The sequence below is a fragment of the Mytilus californianus genome, unplaced genomic scaffold (genome assembly GCF_021869535.1).
Source record: "Mytilus californianus isolate M0D057914Y unplaced genomic scaffold, xbMytCali1.0.p SCAF_9, whole genome shotgun sequence".
Taxonomy (NCBI): domain Eukaryota; kingdom Metazoa; phylum Mollusca; class Bivalvia; order Mytilida; family Mytilidae; genus Mytilus; species Mytilus californianus.
In genome coordinates, this window is record NW_026262745.1 from 38,291,956 (window position 1) to 38,313,621 (window position 21,666).

The 21,666-nt window shown below is 31.6% G+C and overlaps 2 protein-coding genes across 2 annotated transcripts; one reads left to right on the top strand and one right to left on the bottom strand.

Moving 5' to 3' along the window:
* Positions 1-171: 171 nt before the first annotated feature.
* Positions 172-8,346, bottom strand: LOC127715483 (dehydrogenase/reductase SDR family member on chromosome X-like). The gene is made up of 7 exons (XM_052221543.1): positions 8,222-8,346; positions 5,405-5,512; positions 3,720-3,788; positions 3,133-3,234; positions 2,454-2,661; positions 868-1,087; positions 172-406 (listed from the first exon to the last, which is right to left on the bottom strand). Exons 1-7 carry the CDS (start codon positions 8,328-8,330, stop codon positions 206-208), a joined length of 1,017 nt encoding a protein of 338 aa, XP_052077503.1. The 5' UTR covers positions 8,331-8,346; the 3' UTR covers positions 172-205.
* A 3,462-nt stretch (positions 8,347-11,808) lies between these two features.
* LOC127715491 (cysteine-rich hydrophobic domain-containing protein 2-like) lies at positions 11,809-21,257 on the top strand. The gene is made up of 6 exons (XM_052221552.1): positions 11,809-11,964; positions 13,866-13,920; positions 15,514-15,669; positions 18,532-18,588; positions 19,806-19,865; positions 20,780-21,257. The coding sequence occupies exons 1-6, from the start codon at positions 11,849-11,851 to the stop codon at positions 20,828-20,830; spliced, it is 495 nt and encodes a 164-aa protein (XP_052077512.1). The 5' UTR covers positions 11,809-11,848; the 3' UTR covers positions 20,831-21,257.
* Positions 21,258-21,666: the final 409 nt, after the last annotated feature.

Here is a 21,666-nt window from a genome sequence, read left to right on the forward strand (position 1 = left end):
AAATAACCGCCATTAAAGGAATCCACAGTAACAAGTGCCTAAGAATAAAATCTAGTTTAGTAGATCTATGATATGATAATGTACTTTCATTGGCTTTTTTAAATGCAGTGTAGTGTAGTTATATTGAAATTTATGAAATTTTTTAAAAAGATATGCATAATCTGTAAACTCCATGGTTCAAGATATAATTGCTGATAATGAATTATCATTTGTGTTTAAATTCATTTTCTGTCAAATGTTCAATAATTTCACATGATCTATGCCATAATTTTTCCTGTAATAGTCTGTCTTGTGCACTGTCATGTGGTTTGTTTTTAACACAGTTGTCATAGTAACTGCCAGTGTCTCCCTCTACACTTGGTGATAATGCTAAATATAGAACTGTATCTGCTGCCATTTCTGGAGTCTGAAAAAAATTGATGTAAAACAACTTCAGTTTAACTTCAGTAAAGTGTTGAAAAATTTACACAGGTGTTATTTTTGATGATTTCACGATTACTTGAATTGCACAATTGTACTCAGCTCAAATGGATTGTATAAATCAAAATTGATGCGTAGGCTAGTGCTCAGTCATCATTTGTTGTATGAATTTGACCCCTAAACCAAAAATTAATGCATTGATAATGGGGAAAATAAGAACTATGAAAATATCAGGTGAATCCCTAAATATGAATTAAACTTAAATTATTACTCAATACTACTCTTATTGAAAGATGCCAGATTGAAAAAAAAACATAGTGTAAAAGTTATATTTGGCTGAAATTCATTCATAATTAATTAATTAGATATGGATAGAAAATTTAATCATTGAAGGACATATAAATGGACCTCCCACTACCAGGCATATATAAAAACATTAAAACTAACCTCGTATAAAAGTATGGCAACAATGTCTAAGAACCATTTTATACTCCAATGTACATGTCTGTATAAGCTTGTCTTAACCACTCCTGGATGAAGGACATTGGCTGTTACTTTACAATTTTCATCATTTAGTTTCCTTCCTAGCATGAATGATGAGACAGTAACAGCTAGTTTGGAATCTGAATATGCTGCATGAGGTGAATACTCCCATGAATTTTCAAACCTGTAATTACAATTACCTCCAATGAATTTTTAATCAATAATTACTATTATCTCCCATGAATTTCATACCAGTAATTATAATTATCTCCCCTGACTTTAAATACCAGTAATTATAATTATCTCACATGAATTATCATGCCAGTAATTATAATTATTTCCCCTGAATTTACATACCAGTAATTATAATTATCTCCCCTTAATTTTCATACCAGTAATCATAATTATCTCCCATGAATTTCCATGCCAGGAATTATAATTATCTCCCCTGAATTTACATGCCAGGAATTATAATTATCTCCCCTGAATTTACATACCAGTAATTATAATTATCTCCCCTGAATTTTCATACCAGTAATCACAATTGTCTCCCATGAATTTCTATACCAGTAATTATAATTATCTCGTATAAATTTTCATACCAGTAATTGGAAATGTGTATCTTATTTAATAATACATATAGTTTGGTTTTTAAATACAGTGAAAACTACTGGTTCTTCTCCTCCAAGAAGTTACGTTTCTGATCAGACAAGTTGTTTGGTTTTCACAGATTTAAAGTACTGATGAAGATTCAATGAATGTGTTAATCCAATAATTCATTTCAAATGATTTTTGTTCTACTCAGGGTTCTATTTACATTTGGTTTGCTGTTATACAAAGCTGAAAATATTAAAGACTTGCAATCTCACAACTGAAATCACTGAAGCAGAAGTAATGTGGTGTAATTCATACATGTCATATAATGCTCAAAACTAATCAGATGCAGAATTCAAAATATGAAAAACTTATCAATTACTATTCTGAAACAGAAAACTTTTCATTAGGTGTTGTGTTGTACAGAACACTATCAAAAAAGTAGCCCAAATTAGACTGCCAGTGACATTCTGGTATTCCTTTAATGAGTTTGGCTATACTTTTGGTACTTTTTGGTTCTATCAGGTCTTCAATGTTTGTAGTAGAGTTTGGATTTTCACATATTTTGGACTCGAGCATCACTGAAAACACACTATAGTATTGTCGAAATGCACGTCCAGTGAAGTATAAACATTGGTACGGCTAATTTTCAAATTTAACAGGTCTGAAAACTTCAGATTGAAGTCCCTTCCTGAAACAATATGGAGAAAGAAAATAGACAAACTGATATCTAGTACTGTAAATTCAGTAATTATTGCGATTTTGTCATTTAAGACTAAAATGCAATTTTAATTTTTGCGATATTGAGAAAAATCCAGTTTAATTCATATAAAAAATTTCAAAATGCGAGTTTAAATTATTGGGATTATAACCCTGTGGCATTTTTCGCAATAGTAAAAACATCGCAATAATTTCTAAATTTACAGTAATACATTTTCATTTGATATTTTTCTAACCTTGAACAAAGTCTGTCGATATCTAAGTTTCCCAGTTTATGTACTACTGATGATACATTTACAATTCTAGAGTAAGAGTTGTCTGTCCCTGTTTTCTTTAACACATCTAATAGCAGTAATGTGAGGTAGAAGTGACTTAGGTAATTGACTTGAAAATGTTCTTCTAATCCATCATCTGTCTCTTGGTATGGAGCAAACATTATTCCAGCTACAATATAATAAATGTCTGTTTTAAGATTTTCTTAAGGTAGTCAGACACTAAAAATCCTTAAAGGTACTGATAGCAAAACTAATGAAATGAGACATTTGATTAAGTAGCTAAATTATATGCTCATTATAAAATGTAGTTCCTTTGTGTCAAGCCAGTCCCATAAGGGTTTTGATTGCAGGAATGCAATCTTTACCCCAAAAAGGAAAGACTGTATAATGAATACGTATACTAAATTTGTCATAAGAATTATTTTTTCTGATAGATCTAACATAATTATATTGTATCTGTTGTTTAATTTTTATTTGTTCTTCCTTATACAAGTATAAGATATCTTTTAAACAAACAAATGATGCTGCATAAAACTGAATATTATCTGAAATTTACATGATTAAAGCTAAGACATTCTGTAATGAAGGATAAGTTAATGCTTTACTGATCTGTAATTTAACCTTAAACCAGAAATCTTACCATTGTTAATTAGGATATTTAATGGCAACCCCATTGCTAGAAAACTGTCTGTAAACTCTCTAACAGACTTCAATGATGTGAGATCTATGTGCAACCAATCCACTGAAAGACAATATGGGAAGATATGAAATTGATTTTGAATACATGAAATATCTTCATAAGGCTAGAGTAAAAAGTCTGTGTGTTTACCTTTAACTAACTACTCTACTTTTACTCCTCTACCTTATTTTTTTTACCCTTTTTCATTAAGCAATGTGAAAGCTAGTTTCTCTCCAAAAGACTCAAGGTAAAACACATGTATCACATAGTTTGGCGTTAAATATTATTTGCTCTTAATTTTAATAATAAATTACACAATCAATTGAAGTATAATGCAATCATATTTCGTAATTTTTCTTCAGGTATAAAATGCCTCTGGTGAGGTTAGATGTTCCTTCATAATACAAAATGGACGAACATCAAACATTGTTGTAAAAGAAGAATGTATATGGTCTCATCATGAAGTTTTAAGTGAGGCAGGACTATCTCAGTCTATTGCAACATGTGAAAATAATAAATTCTTAAATTTTTAATCTTCATGGACCTACCCTTAGCATTTGGGTATTCTTCTCTTATCTTGGCTACAGCTTGCTTTCCTTCTTCTGAACATCTTGATCCTAAAACAAATCAAATTCTAATTAAAAGTGACAATTATTTAACAATCATTTACATAAGGTCAATGAATTTAAAGCATACACAGTGTAATGTATGGCTTTGGTCAGTGTTGGAAGATAGTCTTATTCTTGGTTTGGGGGTGTTAAACTTTTTAGTTCATCCTAGGTTGAGGAGTGGATTGTAAATAGATACTGCCCCTTTGGTTCATCAAATCAATATATGACGTGAATTGTGTACACTTTTAATATTATAATTAAATAACTGACAATTCAGTGTGTATGGACTCACATTATACATGTTTATTCCATGTTTTCTTTTTTAAATGAAAAAAGGAAAACCTCTTTTTCTAATTAAAATTTTCAAGAACTTATCTTAGCATTGAATAACAGATGATTTGTATTTTCTGACGATCCACTTTACAGCTTTTAACATGTATACAGTCCAGTATACCACAAAGAATTTTTTTAGGAATTTTGAATTGGTCAAATTAAAATGCACCAACTTTTTTGCATAATTTTTCAATCCTAAACTGCTAAACTTTAATACAAATAGTTTTTTTTCTAGTCAAACACATTCTCTTATGGTTGTGGCCTGTTATCTATTTCTTGTATGAAGAGATATTTCTCGTATCACAGTGATAAGAAAATTGATACGAAAACTGTGTTAATTTGATTAGCTTATCCAGCATCATGAGAAAATATTACGACATTTCCATTGGCTATTAGTTAGGTCATTGATGACTTTCAAAGGTAAAGACGATGTTCATTTCGTTCATGGCAACGGACATATGTGATTTCTTCAATGATATACAAAACCCTCACACTTTTGACCTGAAAATCTTCTTACTGTCAAATTTTATTACATTCTGAAGCATACAAAAAGTTTAAAAATGTCTGATGTTACAGTTTGACTCCAGGACAGGACATATGACGTCATACAGGTATGTGCAAAAGACTAGACCAACGGTTCGCGGAATTTTCAAATGAGAGTGTTGACCATAAGAGAAATAGGTTTAACAACTCTTGAGAATTGGATATTGCTTGATATCAACACTCGTTATTTGATTTAAATAGTAATAATAAACTCACCGAGGCTCATTTATTATTATATTGAAATTAAATAACTCAAGTTGATATCAAGCGATATCCAATTCTCACTCATTATGAAACCTATAATTTCAAAGATTTAAGGGATAAACTGTATTATGCAGGTCCTGTTTCAATATTTATTGCAATCATTCGTTGTCATATATACCAGTACTCATCAACAATATAATTTTATTGCTTTGTATATTTATATACATACCAACATGTTTCATTACTACAACAACATACTTTCATAGCTTATTCAAATAAATATGCACACAACAAAAAAGACAGAATAAGGGGATAGAGTGAAGTGTTTTTCTTGAACAGTTTAGCACTGTACATGTAGTACCAAAGAGCTCCCATTTTTACCACTATTATGGAGTGGACAATTTATTTTAGTCAGAGTTGATAATTTGAAATTGTGTTGTTAATTAGTCTGGTCTTCATTAAACACAACAGAAATACCTGGAAGACACAACGGTACACAATTTACAACAACAAATATACAATATTGGTAAATGAAAACAAACCTATCACAACATGTACATTTTTAGAGACTAAACCACGAGACACTTCAAATCCTATCCCTGCTGATCCCCCTGTTACTATGGCAACATACCCTGTATGCAGGCGCTGTTCTGTAAAATTAATATCACTGATTAAATAGAACTGAAGTAAAAGTAAATTTGCACAAGAATAAATAAGATTTTTCACATATATATATCTTCAATTAGAATTTTATAAGGATCAATGAAATGCCTCAAAGTCTGTTCATATATCTTATGTAGTTGTTTCTCCAGACGAGATCCCATCTCTATGAGGTACATGTATTTCCAGTTTAGCTATTTTTCTAATGTTACTGAGGCCAGTGTAAGTGTATAACCCAACAAAAATGCATAGAGAATATGCAGTTAAACTTGTCCTAACACATTAAGTTTTTGATATTCCAGTGTCGTATCTACCCAAAGTACCTCATGCTTTTTTGTTTTTTGAAGGATATAAAACACTTTTTAATGCAAACAAATCATATTAACTACCTGACTACTGGAAAAAGCTTTTTACAACCCAAAAATAATTAAACATTAATGTATTCAATTATTTCAAGTTTTCTATATATATACATGATATATGTCTATAAACATGATCAAGATCACTCACATTTTAGAAAAGAGACTGCCCTTAGATCCCTATAAGACCACTTTATATATATCATTCAGGTAAGCATACATCATGTACCTACCATATGTCAAAATTTCTCTAACAACCAGAAGTATGGACACATGATATGTATTTCAATAAGATTTAATTTGAACTATCTCTCAATTCGTCCACAGTCATGACAGTAGACCTTACTTCAAGTTCTGATAATTTCAATTATGCCCATGGCTATTTTTTCCTGATGACAGTAAAAAATCTTTCATAAGGAACATCTGCTTTTTGTCCCCTACGCAACACGTTGCGGGGGACATAAAAATGCCAGGCGTCTGTCCCTCTGTCCAGTCTTGTTAGCGCTCTCACATGTATAGATCTTGCCAGATTTTAATGAAACTTACATCATAGGTTTATATCAGCAATGTCTTGGACGAGTTCGAAAATCAGTGCCGATCAATTATTTTTAAAAGAGTTATGCCCCTTGGAAACATTAATTATATGGAAAATTACATTGTTTATAGTGCTCTCATGTGTACAATTCTTGCCAGATTTTTATTAAACTTATATCATAGGTTTATATTAGCAATGTCTTCGACGAGTTCGAAAATTAGTGCCGATCAATTATTTTTAAAAGAGTTATGCCCCTTGGAAACATTAATTATATGGAAAATTGCATTGTTAGCACTCTCATCTTCTTGCCAGAATTTTATGAAACATATATCATAGGTTTATACCAGAAATGTTTAAAAAAAAAGTGTTTTTTTCAGTTATTGCCCTTGTACCTTGGATAGATAAAATATGTGCAATGCGGGGAACATTGGAACTCTGTTCTTTTATTCAAATCCTATCTTTCAAATACTTTCATAGTGTTGTGTATTGTGTCACCACATTGCCTTCTGTGAGAGTATCAGGTCTGTAACCATGGTAACATAACATGTTTTGTCAGCTCTGTTTTCCAAAGGGTTCATTCACCCGCAGAGTCAGTGTTCAACCAGGATCTGTTTGCCCTCCTTTTTTAATATAATTACATCCTTAAATTGATTTTATCTGTCGTTCATGTTGATAAAAGGAATTATTTATCTGGAATTGTTGGCTTAATTACAGATTGGTATTTTATAAGAGTAAATGTTACTGACTTCTGAATGATTGTAACACTTTGGATTTATTATATACAATGCTATAAATTTTACCCTTGCAATTATTAAACATGTTAAAGTAAAATTAGGAAATGCAAAACAATAACTCTGATTTACTTTCACATTCTGGCTCCTTTAACATGTTTACCCTCATTTTAAACTACATGTTAGAAGATCATCCCCTAACAAAAATGTTTTAGAGATGTGCCATTGCATAGGCTACAAACTTTTATTTGTAATAACAACATGAATGCAAGTTACTTACATATTTTATTTTGATATTTAACAGTTTGCTAGTTTATTGGTTGTTGTAACTTGTACATGCAGCAGCTGATTAAGCAGCTTTTAACAAACTTTCATACTTTCAAACTCATAGCCTGGAATGTTACATCATACATAACCTTATTAAATATCTGAATAAATTAAAGTGAGCCATCACAGGTGCAAGAAATTTTAGAAAAATATCAGGATCTCCGGCTAAGATTGGAGAGTTGACACCTTTGTTAGACTAAAGGACACTTAATGATGTCCACAAACATATCAACATTTTTAGCTAATTCCTTTATAGAGATTCTGTTTTCAGAGCGATTTTTCTCTGAGTGCGCCTTAATCAAAAAATTGTACAGGACACAGAATCCCAAAAGGGAGTAGTTTTAAGATTAGAACCCTTTCTTTTCATTTGAACTAATACTTATTATTAACATTACATCATGACATGATTATACAACACAACAAACAAAACAAAATAATAAAAATAAGAGCTAAGGTAGATGTGGGCGAACGACAGTCAACCGTGAATCTGAGTGAACGGATTTGGGGCAAACAGGTATGTGGGCAAAGGGACCCAGATTCTTTTGTGAGAAATGGAGTAAAAGAATGAAGTTTAAGAACTTTTTATCTTTCTTTATACAAACTTATAAGATCTAAGGTTGCTTTAGTTACTCTCATCTGCACTTTTTAAAGTTTTTCAACAAAAGACTGAAAAGTTAAACAGCAACAGAGATCGAACAGTTTCAAAAAGCCCTCATGTATCATAAACATAGCAGTCTATGAAATTACCTTCTTTTTTATGTGTCTGCAGCATTTGTCTTAAAAGTGCAAAAGCACCATAAATATAAATCTTCAAAAATGAATAAACAACATAACAAATACACACAACTTTCTTCATCGTTCTTTCCAATTTGGCGAACTTTTACAAAATAGTTGATAACTTCCGAGGAGTTCCGGCATCCATCAAAGGACCGAAAAAGAATATTTAAACAACAACTCACAGCTAACGACGACAGGTCTTATGTTAGATTTGTGCCGCAAGTTGATAGGGACACTAGAGTTATGCTGACATCCACCATCATTTTAAAACTTAATGTTTACTGTTTATTGCAAAGATTTTGACTTCTCCATATTTCAATATACCCAAATTTCGCATGCACTTTGATTGATTGATTTTTTGATTGATTGGTTGATGATTTTTTTTTTTTTTATATATTTCGAAAAATCTGATATAATTATTGAATGATAGGTTGGTTGATTGCTTGATTGGGGGATCTTCATCTTTACTTTGATACATCTACCCTTAAAATCATATCAAGTCTACCTCACATGCTTTTTATCATTCTGGTAAAAAAAAAAGTGTACACAAGACTTTTTACCGATTGATTGATAGATTGATTGATTGATTGATTGATTGATTGATTGATTGATTGATTGATTGATTGATTGATTGATTGATTGATTGATTGATTGATTGATTGATTGATTGATTGATTGATTGATTGATTGATTGATTGATTGATTGATTGATTGATTTTATATCAGTTTCATGGTTGACAAAGGCGCACGATTTTCTTCAAGTACTGAAATAAGGAGATGTGCTATGATTGCCAATGAGACATCTTTCCACCAGAGACGTTAGGCAAGCAACAATCAATCAATCAAATGGACGTAAATATTAGCAACTATAGATCACCGTACGGCATTCAACAATGAGCGAAACCCATACCGCATAGCAAGCTACAAAAGCCCTCGACGTAACAAAAGTAAAACAATTCAAATGAAAAAATTAATCACAGCCTGATTGATGCATAAACAAAACAAAAAAAAAGTATGATATACAGCACCAAACGACATTGATTAATGATTAATGAATGAACATTTCCAAATCACCATGGTGCATCATGCGCCTATATTCCAATGAGTCAGTGTAAATAACATGATTGAGAAAGAGAAGGATATATCGTTGATAAAAATGGCCACATTAATTCAAATGTTTAATCTGAGGATAAAAAGTTATTATATGTAAAGACATCATGCTTATTCAATAGAAATCCGAAAACAATGCAACTATAAGATTATCTGGTATAATGGACAGGGTATATGTGTATCAGTGGCGGATCCAGGGGGGGGGGGGGGGTCCGGGATTGGAACCCCCTTTTTTTTGGACGATCAATGCATTTGAATGGGGACATATGGTTGGAAAACCCCCCCCCCCCCAACCATATGTTGGGAACCCCCTTTTGAAAATGGCTGGATCCGCCCCTGTGTATCATAAACTAATCATTGATATCAGGATTGAAAATGTGTACACAACACTCATCAGTCATTGTGTCAGTGACGCTCTAAAAAAAAAAGGTGAAAACGGCCAAATAATCTTTGTTTCTATTGACATTGTAATAAATTTATAATCTTGTCGTTTCATCTTTTTGACTTCATAATGGTATAACAGCTTATGTATCATGCAAAGGATTTTCAAATATTATACTGAACACAATACAAACAAGAAAATTAAAGGTAAAGAAATATTAGTTTTGCCTGATAAATAGTTAAATTCCCCAAACTACGAAAAATCAAATAAAATGGTGACTACGAAAAGTCGATACATTGATCATGTAATACATAAGAATGATAACGGAAATTCGTGACAAAAATATATAAAAAAAACAGTCAGTACAACAGACAACAGACAACAATAATGAGCCCCGCCCCCTCAATAATGACCAACATTCGACTACGAGCTAATAGAAGTACTAAAAAGTAATCGTGACACAAAAAGGAAAACAGTAATAACCAAAAATATCAGACAGCACCAACTATCACCCAACTGCTAAAAAATATAATAACATAGAAAAACAACGAAGAATAGCATAAGTCCAGACGTTCCCTGACTATATAATTGCTATAGGTACAAAATGTGGTATGGCTTAACCAAAAACCAAAAACACATACAATAAAAAAAAACTGCATAATGGAGCTATCAACAGAATGATCACTTTTTAGCATACAACAAATCTAAATTTTCAATAAATAACGGGGTTGCCGATTTTTTTGTAAGCGTGACACGTGAAAGTCAAATTATTGTGCCGTGAAAACGGGAAATGAAGTTAAGCGGGACACGGGAAATTACAAAAAAAAATGAGAATTGCTTACGTACATAGTGTGAGCGGGATCCGGGATCAGAACCCCCCTTAATCACTGTACAAAATTTTTACCGTAAATATCTGTTATAAAACTTTGCAACAATATGAAAATAATTAAGGAGATGTGGTATGATCGACAATGAGACAACTATCCACCAAATTTTATTTGATCACTGGGACACATTACATACGTGTAACAAGATGAATACAACTTTTACATATATACAAACAATACAATATAATGGTGGGTGTGAATAAAAATCAACATTGTTATACAGTCAATTCACAAAATGTTTATAAGTTTACTAATGAACAGTAATAATTTTTTTCAAACTTTTACGGCATTACATAGTGTAAGTAAGCCTATCATTTTTTTATAACTTGGATATCGAGCATAGTAAATAGGAATATGTTTATTTAGTATGTCTACGACTTTCGAAAACTGGCACTCAAAAAGATAATGAAATTCAGTGCAACATGACACAAGTGGCATATTCTTTCTTTATTCTTTTGGAATGTTTTTCCATCTTCCCGTTTCTAGGGTATTTTCAAATTACAGCGACTTATAGGTTCAGTTGTCAAAAACTATCGTTCTCTTGGAAATAATTTTTGAAAGTAGTTTTCTAGATTATATATTGTAATTTAACTTGAGTTGACCATAAAATTTTCCTCTTGATACATTTTCTATTTGACTATACCATTTTTGCCGATAAACTGATCTATGAGTCTTTGTTGACAGTGACTTTTTATTGAACTGGAAATTGCTGAGGCCATACATAGCCGATCAAAAGATACCAACGATAGGTCAAAATCTCTTGTATTATATTTCTCGGGTCAAACATAAACTATGTTATACTAAAAGCGTATTTGAAATAAAATCATCACATTTATATAGTTTAAACAGCTAATGAGAGATTTTACAAAATCCAAAGAATAATTTTTTAGCGGTTTTGTATATATAATACGTAACAATTTCAGGGATTTTACACAAAATCTCTGATTTTAAAAATTCACTGTAAGATGGCCAGTAATGAACTTATTAGCAAGTAATTGCTTTACTCTTACTCATTCCAAAATCAAAATTATAAATATTTAACTCCAAGAATCAATTACAAATCTTTGGAAATAATTTTTAGAAAAAAAATCGAAAAGGACAAAATTTCCCGCTTTTATAACTTTTTATTCTGTTAGAATTACCTCCCTTAGAATACGTTTACGGAAAAACGTCATCAATCCATGAGGGTTTACGTTCTTCGCATACAAATGTCAAACAATGGCAGACTTCGATACTATTTACGAAGAAAATGACGATGAACCACCTATTCCAGCTGAAGTGGTTGTGAATTTACCTGATCCCATCATAATAAGAGGAGCTGGAAATGTGACAATGTAGGAAATATGACTGTTCATTCATATAATTTTCTATGAAGTAATCTTTTTGTTATCCTGTTTTCATTTTCACAACACTCAACAGTGACTGTACAGTAAACAAAGACATGGTACAACGGAACAGAAAAAAAATAAAAACAGGAAAAACTGATATACGAAGCTATATCCAGTCATAGTATTAATGAGCCTTCAACATTTTTGTACATATCATATGGTCATATATCTGAAGCCTTCAAGTTGTAGTTGTACAGAATGGTTATATTGTATATCATGTAGATATACATGTATCTCCCCTCAAGTCCGCTACTTTTGTTCGACCTGTTAGGTCATTCATTTCTTTCACATATTGTTAAATGAATGGACCTACAGGACAATGAAAGTAATGGTCAGCACAATTTAAGTCACTACTGGTCCAGTACCAGTTATAATGACAGAAATTCACAGTTTTTCTTGAAAAACTTTTATCCTATTAATTAGAAAATTATTGTCATATTTTGCTGTTTTGAGGCAAGCAGAGTTGGAGGTTTGTTAAATTAACCAACAATATCGTAATTCCGTCCATAAAATTCGAATCTCTCGGACTGTCTCCCAATCTGATCTGGTCTCGAATTTATGTCACCTAAAATCAACAACTTGCACTGCATTGAAGGGGATCATTAAAATTGATGATAGAATTAATAAACTTGTTTAAATTTTATGTCCAAAGTAAGATTTTGCTATTGCATTATCTGAAAACAGCCAGTTTGTAAAATCGAGAGCATCAAGTGATGACGTCTTGTCCCCGCACGTTTATGTTCCCACGACGTGGTAAAAGAATAAAAAAATTAAGATTTCCCAGTCTTAATTGGCATGATTGGATAAAAAAAAAACTATTTTAAAAAATAAAATAAAGAGTATTTTTACGAGGATAATAGCAGTATGCTGTATTTATGCACGCGTCTGTAATTGCATAATTCACAAGGTGACAGTAACTGGTCCTGGACCAGTATAGATAGGTTTCGAATGACATGATTTGTGTTTTAGTTATTTCCCTTGGCCTCCATATTGGAGGGTAAAATGGTTGATTTTTCTTATTTGACTAACCATATTGGAACATGGGATACACACAAGTCAGACAATTTCTGATAAGAGAACTTAGTGATGAACTTAGCAAGGCTAAATTAATGAAAATTTTTCAGAATAACCCTTGGCTGATTTATGAAGGAAGTTGCATACCTCCAAAATGGTGACAAAAGGGAAGTCACTCTTGCTCAAATTGTGTCAATCGAAACCTATCTTACATTGTGCTGCTTTAAATCCTTGGCATTATTATTGTGCTGTGACAATGTTTTCTAAGTTGTTACTATAGCTAACTTCCAGTCTACAGCTGTTTTGATCATAAAAAAGGAGTTCTTACATCAGTCGGTTGATGGTAGTTGTATTTTTACAGTTTAAGTGTATATTTGGGATTTACCCTCAATAAATTTCTGATATAACAAATGGGGAGATGTTTTATGACAACAAATGAGGTAAATATTCAAACAATATTGGATGTAAGCAACTAGATGTCAATGTGAATTTCAACAATGAGCAAAACCTGTACCGTACCTATAGTCAGCTATAAAATGCCTGTATGACAATATGTGAAACAATTTTAACTAGAAACCTTAAAGCCTATGCTTAAACAAAACGGAAAACTGTGTGTTTCTTTGTGCCAGCATCTAAAAACATATGAAACCAATGTTTAATTCAGTGAATGTTTGACAAAATAAATGCAAGGGCAACCACATGCTTACCGCTAAATATGTAAAAGAGACCCCCTAATGATGGTATGATGCTTCAACTCAGTAATGTTCTTCATGCAACTACATGTAATGAAATGCTTTGCCTTCATCTAATCTACTGTGTATATTTCTATGCAGATTTGGTCTAAGTAACAGATTTGAAGCAGAGTTTCCAACTAGTCTTTCAGCAAAGGTATAGTTAAAGACAAAAAGATAAAAAGTAGCATGAAAAAGTATAACAAAAATACCGAATTCCAAGGCAAATTCAAATAGGGAAATATAAAAATGATGTCCATAAAAACTGACAAAATAAAACGCTATCAATCAATGGAACAAGAGAAAAACAACTGCCATATTCCTGACTTGGTACAGGTATTTTCCCAAGATAAAGGTGAATTACAGGTATACATGGTATATGAATGAATACAGTACATCTTTCAGAAGACATTTGACTGTGACTCCTGTTTTTAAGAGTTAGAACCACCTTTCTGGTATCATGGAAGGGTGCTTGCTTTGAGTGCTAACGTTCGAATAGATTCAATCCCATGCTGGGGTTTTTAGAATGAATTCAGGGACTTTAAAAATTGCTATTTGATGATTCTCTGCCCCAAAGATCATTTAGGAGTAAAAGCAAAGACTAATCTGATGGACACAGAATAATGTGTCTAAGCAGGGTGATTTGTAGAACTGCAGACTGCTACCTTCTAATTTTACCAGCATGTTTAAATCTGATTCAGCATATTGGTCTAGTACAAAGCAGGAAATATATTCATGATCATTTCTCATTAACATGATATCGTTCTGAATATGCAACCACACTTCTAAACCAAAATAGCAATTAAGAGGTATACATTCTATTTTCAATGAAAGATAAGAGCTCACATCAAATCTCAATGCTGTCTATTGTCTGGAAAGTCAAAAATTGTTGATGAATTCAATAGAAATTATCATATATCAACAGAAAAAATACAATAAACTTCATGAGCTTGGACAAGTATAAAACTGTCTTTTTTTGTGAGTTCTTAAACTCAGCAAATAAACAGGACAAAAAAAACCTGAAATACTGCCAACATTACTTTTCCTTTAATGCATTTTAAAAAAATCATAATTATAATTGAAGGTCAGGCAATTTATGACAGATCAATAAAATCAAAAAGTTGGCATCCATTGAAGTGTTGTTGCATCCAAAGTGTATTCTACTATGACATTCCTCTTACACGTTGTAAAGAAAGCCATGTTCTTATAACAACAAAGTAATGGGTACTTTTGTGTGATGTCATAATTAAGCTTGTAACAGCCTGGTACATGATGAAATTCAGTACCAGTCATAAGATATGGCAGGGTGTTTTAAAAATATGAGGAATTTCAGAAAAGTGACATGACATCATAAATTTCTACAAAAAGGTGTAGGACATCAAAAAAATGTGACATGGAGCTATTTGCTGCAGAAAACATATTGACTAACAATTAAACGTTACATGTAAATGTGCTAATTGCAACCAAATTTTCTTTAATGGGGAAGAAGCTGGTCAAAATCTCTGGTAATATAAGTGTTACAGAGGATTGAAGAACAGATAATTTATTTCATGATCTCAGGAAGTCTTAAGGAAAAAAAAATGATTTGCATGTATTAGTTAATGTCAATGGTATTGCTACCATCAATAGTCACAGAATAAAAAAGATTTTAAAGGATTTAATGTCAGTATGCATTTCAGATTTGTTTAATAAACTGTATAGTTTGGAAATGTCTCAGAATAATTTATTTATTATCGAAACAATTTTTCAGGTTGCACCAGAAGAGTTCAAAGCTACTATAGTTAGATTAAATGGTGTATTAAAGAAAGCCTTGCCAGTTAATGTAAAATGGTTATTCTGCGGGTGTATATGTTGTTGTTGTACCCTTGGCTGTTCATTATGGCCAGTTGTCTGTCTCAGTAAAAGAGTAAGTTCAGTGAATATAATCAGTGAAACATACAGGAGGGCCCTCATGGGATGGTCCCTATTCTTTACTTTGTTTGCTCATTACTCTTTATTGTTAAGATTTTAGCACTGAGTTATTCTCTTTTCTTCTGTACATACTGTCCAGAACATCATAAAGATTTGATTTTAATTAGTTGGATAGATTTGCAATTTTATGCCCCCAACCTTGACTATCTTTCCATCTGTCCCATTTTCATTTCCGCATTTGAACTTAAGTTTACTCCATCTTAATTTTATGAAACTCATACACAATGCCAAGACCAAGAACCAAAACTTGCAGACAGAGTCCGAATTTGGGCAGTGAGTCATTTACAGTTCTAGAGTTATACCCCTTTTTAACTTGAAAAATTGTAAAGTTTGAGCAGGGGCATTCGTGTCCTCAGACACATGCTTCTTTTATTTTAAATAGCTGCATGACAACTATAGTTGGTGGATTAAAACAAATATATATCTTGATTTTTGGAGTATAAATTAATGAGACAGCTTGCTTAAAACATACAATGACTAAAAATGTATATCTGAAGATTTATAATCTGTTAAAAAATAGGCAAAAGACTTGCCACATGGCTTTACTCAGCCTTGCCCGATTTCCTGTACATGTATATTAATTATGCTTCATAATTCAACAATGAGCAATTAGACAGGTGATTTACAAATTGACTTATTGTCGAGCCTGCAAAATTTATTTCGCACAAACGAGACATAGCGATCCAAGATTTCAGTGTCAGCAGCGTCAACATTTAGGTTCAGTCAATGGTTAAAGTTTTTTGGGACATCAATAACTTTGTCAAACCTTCATGGAATTAGATGAAATGTGGACAGAAGCTTGTGTATGCCCAAAATAAAGTATCCAGAGCAAAAATTTGAAAATATTTATTTTCATTTTTCCGTATTTTACTGATAAATGGACTTAGTTTTATTTTACAGTTAACATTCATATTCAGTCTAAGGTTAAAGTTTTTCAGTCATCAATAACTTTGTCAAACCTTCATGGAATTCGATGGAATTTGATGAAATTTGGACAGAAACTTGTTTATGACCAAAATACAGTATCCAGAGCAAAATTTTGAAAATATTTGTTTTCATTTTTCCGTATTTTACTGATAAATGGACTTAGTTTTTTTTCACACTTAACATTCAGATTCAGTCTGAGGTTAAAGTTTATCAGTCATCAATAACTTTGTCAAACCTTCAAGGAATTTTATGAAATTTTCACAGAAGCTTGTTTATGACCAAAATACAGTATCCAGAGCAAAATTTTGAAAATATTTATTTTCATTTTTCCATATTTTATTGATCAATGGACTTAGTTTTTTTTTACATTTAACAAATAGATACAGTCTGTGGTTAAAGTTTGTTACACATCAAATACTTTGTCAAACCTTCATAGAATTTGATAAAAAAAATTTATGATTAAGTGATAATGTCTGAAGCACACTTTTGGATGGATTTTTTTTACAGATAACATTTACTGACAGTCTGGGATTAAATTTTTTTGACATAATAACTTTGTTTACCTTCATGGATTGTTATGAAACTTGGACAGAAGCTAATCTTCAAGACCAAGAAATAGCATCTGAATCTTTTTTAACATTCTGTATTTTACTGATAATTGGACTCACTTTTTAAGTCAACAATACACTTTTACATTGACGGTAGCAATTGTAGGCAAGACACAGGGTCCCGCGGAACCCCTTACAACACTTTGTACAGCTGTTGTCGAAGATCTCTTTTTTTGTACATGTCCAATTTCAAATTTTTAAGTTCTTAGAACACATTCATTCTGTGTCAGAAACCTATGCTGTGTCAAATACTTAATCACAATCCAAATTCAGAGCTGTTTAAAGCTTGAATGTTGTGTCCATACTTGCAACTGTTCAGGGTTCGACCTCTGCGGTCATATTAAGCTGTGTCCAGCGGAGCCTTTTATTATTTTTAGATGTCTTTCAGTTATTGAGTCAATTGGTTTCTATTTCATTGACATATTACCAACATTTTCATTTATTCATATCAGAATTGTTGCAATATTCTTTAAAATCTGTTTTAGAAATATAGTCGATATAAAGACTGATTTATTTGGTCTGACAGGAGAAATAACTTGTAAAAAATATTATATACAGTTATGGGGGGATAATTGAATGTTGGATATTTCAATTAAAAATGGTGGTGACGATGGCAGATGTTGAAACACATACATTTTAAGTAACTACAAACCTGAAATTTTGTAACAATTTAACTACCAAAAATGGCAATAAAACTTTATGAGGCATACAGATAGGGTAGGCAGGGAAACCTCAACACAAGTATTTTTTGGGGCCTAAATATAAAAATTAGTTCATGTCTTTTTGTGTACCCATTCATTGGTTCAATATTGAATTAAGTTGCAGTGTTGATTTACAGTTTTTGGTATTTTTGTATAAAAAGTCACAATAATATAGATATTTGTCCCTAATATATCTGCATTATTCATGAGGCTGCTAATCCTTATTTGTATGCATTCCTTTGTCCTTCATCTGAAGTCTACATTCCTTTGTCCTTCGTCTGAAGTCTACATTCCTTTCTTTACACTTTAGGAAGATGAAACATGTTTCGTATAATGATTTTTAATGAATGGTAATTTTCTAAGATATTGTCATTCATTGATTGATCAAATTTGTCTTTTCCATTTATTTATTTATTGCACTTTACATATAGTGATAAACAAAAAAGTTTCAAGATTCATATGAGTTGGTCATTAGTTAGATGGGTATCAATATTGTGATTATTTAATTTATTTTGCTGAGATTTTTTTATCTCTCAAACTCTGATTATGTTTTTTTTTCAGACACGTCATGCAATAGAAAAAGTATTAGATTGGGAAAACAATCATCTTTATCACAAAGTAAGTATGGAGAAAAGCAGTAAAAAGGTTGTCATATATATAGACTTATAAATATATATTCAATTATTTGGATAATTTTCCTTTTTTAGGACATGAGCAGCTATTTAATCTCTGAAAAAAAATTAAAATGTACAGAAAATTCCTGAGGGCTTATGCCAAATTTTCAGCTAAATTATTTGATATTTCATTACGAAATTGATAAGGCTGTTCCACATTTGTTCTTTTAAAGATTTACATGGTATACAGATGAGTATGAAAGAGTACTGCTCAAGTTGACATAAGTATAAAAATGAGGAGATGTGGTATGATTGCAAATGAGACAACTGTCCACCAGAGTTAAAATGAAGTAGTACATGTAGGAAGCAATTGTAGGCCACTGTTTGGCCTTCATCAATGAGAAAACCCATACCATATAGTCGACTATAAAAGGCCCCAACATGAAAAATGTGAAACAATTCAAACCAGAAAATCAATGGCCTAATTAACAAAACAATGTACGAAAAATAAAATTAGGACTGTTTTGACTTCGATGTAAGGTGTGAACTCCATATTATATTTGCTACCTCTTAGCAACTGTCCAGATGGAGAAAACATTAAAAGTGCTGTTCCTTTTATATAATGACTATTTTCTTAGTTTTATTTATGTCAATATTTTTTTTTGATTTGTTGCTTTTTTTCAATAATTGTTCCACAGATTTCTATAACATCAATATTAGGGCTATTCCATTAAAATATGTTGAAGGGTAGGAGGGGACTTATAAATTCACACCAAACTCAACATATTTTGAGTAATGATGTATACAACATATGGATTGATTGATTGATTGATTGGTGCTATTTTTGGCGGTCAGTTTTTATTGGTAGAGGAAGCCAGAGTGCCCTGAAAGAAGGAAAACTGACAATCAAAGTTAATTTAGATTGGAGTTGAGCTCACCTGCCATATCCGAGATTCGAACTCAAAACCTCATTGTTGACTGGCTAGTAGACAACTTAGACCACTCAGGATGTGAGGTCATTTACAACATATGGAAAATGGACATACAAGCGTAAGTGACCCATGTTCAAAAATAAAACTCCCCTTCCTACCATCCTACATATCTTCTAATGGAATAGGTTTTATTGAATATCCTAATTGTTAGCTTTGTTTTTTATGCAATACAAACAATTCTTTGACATGGATTATACATTGACATTAAACTTGTTATTTTTGATTGTAGTTAGGTTTACATTGGAAGTTAAGTAAACAGAGATGTGATTCTAGTAGTATGATGGAATATGTAAGTATAGTTTATCTGAGATATATTGTAGTTTATTATATACTTAGTAGTAAATACATGTAAATTGTTTGTGTAATACGATCAATGGCAATCGTGCTGTATCAGCCATCCGTGATGATATAGATATCAGTCATGCTTGCAAAGGCTTTATCACACCTTTAATCTGTATGACGTCACGTCATCGACATCAGTCACCATTGCAAAGGCTTTATCAAACCCCTAATCTGTATGACGTCACGTCACATGAAAACACATCTACTTGAGATATATAATAAAGTGTATATGATATGGCTTTTTCAATATCACACACCGTATCAACCCTCAACCAATATAATCCCTCGAGCTGAGCTCTATGGATTATATTGGTGTCTCGGGTTGATACGGATGTGATAGTGAAAAAGCCATATAATATTCTCTATTTATATATGTAACTTTGAAGGAGTACCAAATTCCATAGTTCTCTAGTTCTGAGAATTTATTAACCATGGATGGACTACCATTTCACCATTAGACTGTTTATAATTTTACAGGTGCAAATATGATTAATAATGTTAATTAATAAATGGGAAAAACATAAACATTAGGTATGGTAGAGAAAATGTAAAACAAAAAGATTTAGAAAAAACCAAAACAAAGGTTTCTGAATTTGTAATTGTTCAGTTTGGAAATACATTCACTCATTAGTCCCAAAATTATAAATGAAACTCACATCTGTACTTATTGGTATGGCATCTAGGAAAAAGAATGATAACAAATTAACCAGTATTTAAAGATATCTTAATTTAAACAAAAAAATAAGATATTGTTGATAGAATAGTCTAGTATTTAAGTAAAAGTAAAATTCAGGAAAAAGAATCAAATGTTTTTACAAATCTTTCTCATAATTAAAAAAGATGAAATGTTTCTCTTTTCAGGTTATGTTAATAGAATTTATACCAAAAATACCTATATTTCGTCCAGACTGAGGACAGATCTGCTCTTTCAAAGACATCTCATTATTTGTGACATTGTTGTCCATGACAGTAATCATGACTGATCATATAATTCCATTAAAACCATGATGTTGTCAATCATAATTATATATATATATATATGTGTATGTGTTTTATGTGATTACTGAATCTTGATGCTTTATTGTATGTTTGAAGATGTAATGAACAATGTAGAATAACAGAAGTCAGATATTTGTCATTTACTAATAGTCTGTTTGCCACGTTCTGTAATGAGGGGCCTGATGGGTTATTTTCGTTCTTCGTGATCGGTGCATTTTCGCTATCGTGATCCGTTTTTCTACATATTTATTTTTTTTTTATATTTTCGTGATCCGTGATCATGGAAATTTATTTTCTGTGAATCGTGATTGACAAAAAAATCAACTCGTGATGAGACCCCCCCCCCCCCCATCAGGCCCCTCTGTAATTGGCCATTTGAGAATCTAAAGGACTATGGGTAATTTTATTGATCGTACCCAAAAATGAAAATAACTTCTCGTCATTGGTTGAATTTCCATTGTGTAGGACATTTAAACCAATCATAATGTTTTGGTGTACACTTTTGAAAATATTTCCCAGAATGCATTAGATTCTGAAACGGCGAAATGATTCTGTAATAATCGATCCATTTATACAAGTTGTTTTCCTTTAGGAGGAGCATAAATTTTCATTAGAGCAGAAAGAGCAAATTTATCTCTGCGTAATATATGTAATCTTTAACTTTTTCAAATCTTTTAATAACATTTACCCTTTTGTTAAGCTAAAATTTTTATATCAATAGTTACTTTTCTGTAAAAATTGGTTTTTAG

Bases quoted from the DNA above. Each gene is read 5' to 3' on its own strand.
- LOC127715483 (XM_052221543.1), bottom strand. From the start codon at position 8,330: ATGAAGAAAGTTGTGTGTATTTGTTATGTTGTTTATTCATTTTTGAAG. The intron at 5,513-8,221 runs GTAATTTCATAG...TTAATTTTACAG, and splicing joins GCAGACACATAAAAAAGAAG to AACAGCGCCTGCATACAGGG. The intron at 3,789-5,404 runs GTTTGTTTTCAT...GATTTGTTTTAG, and splicing joins AAATGTACATGTTGTGATAG to GATCAAGATGTTCAGAAGAA.
- LOC127715491 (XM_052221552.1), top strand. From the start codon at position 11,849: ATGGCAGACTTCGATACTATTTACGAAGAAAATGACGATGAACCACCT. The intron at 13,921-15,513 runs GTATAGTTAAAG...ACAATTTTTCAG, and splicing joins CAACTAGTCTTTCAGCAAAG to GTTGCACCAGAAGAGTTCAA. The intron at 18,589-19,805 runs GTAAGTATGGAG...TTTTGATTGTAG, and splicing joins ACAATCATCTTTATCACAAA to TTAGGTTTACATTGGAAGTT.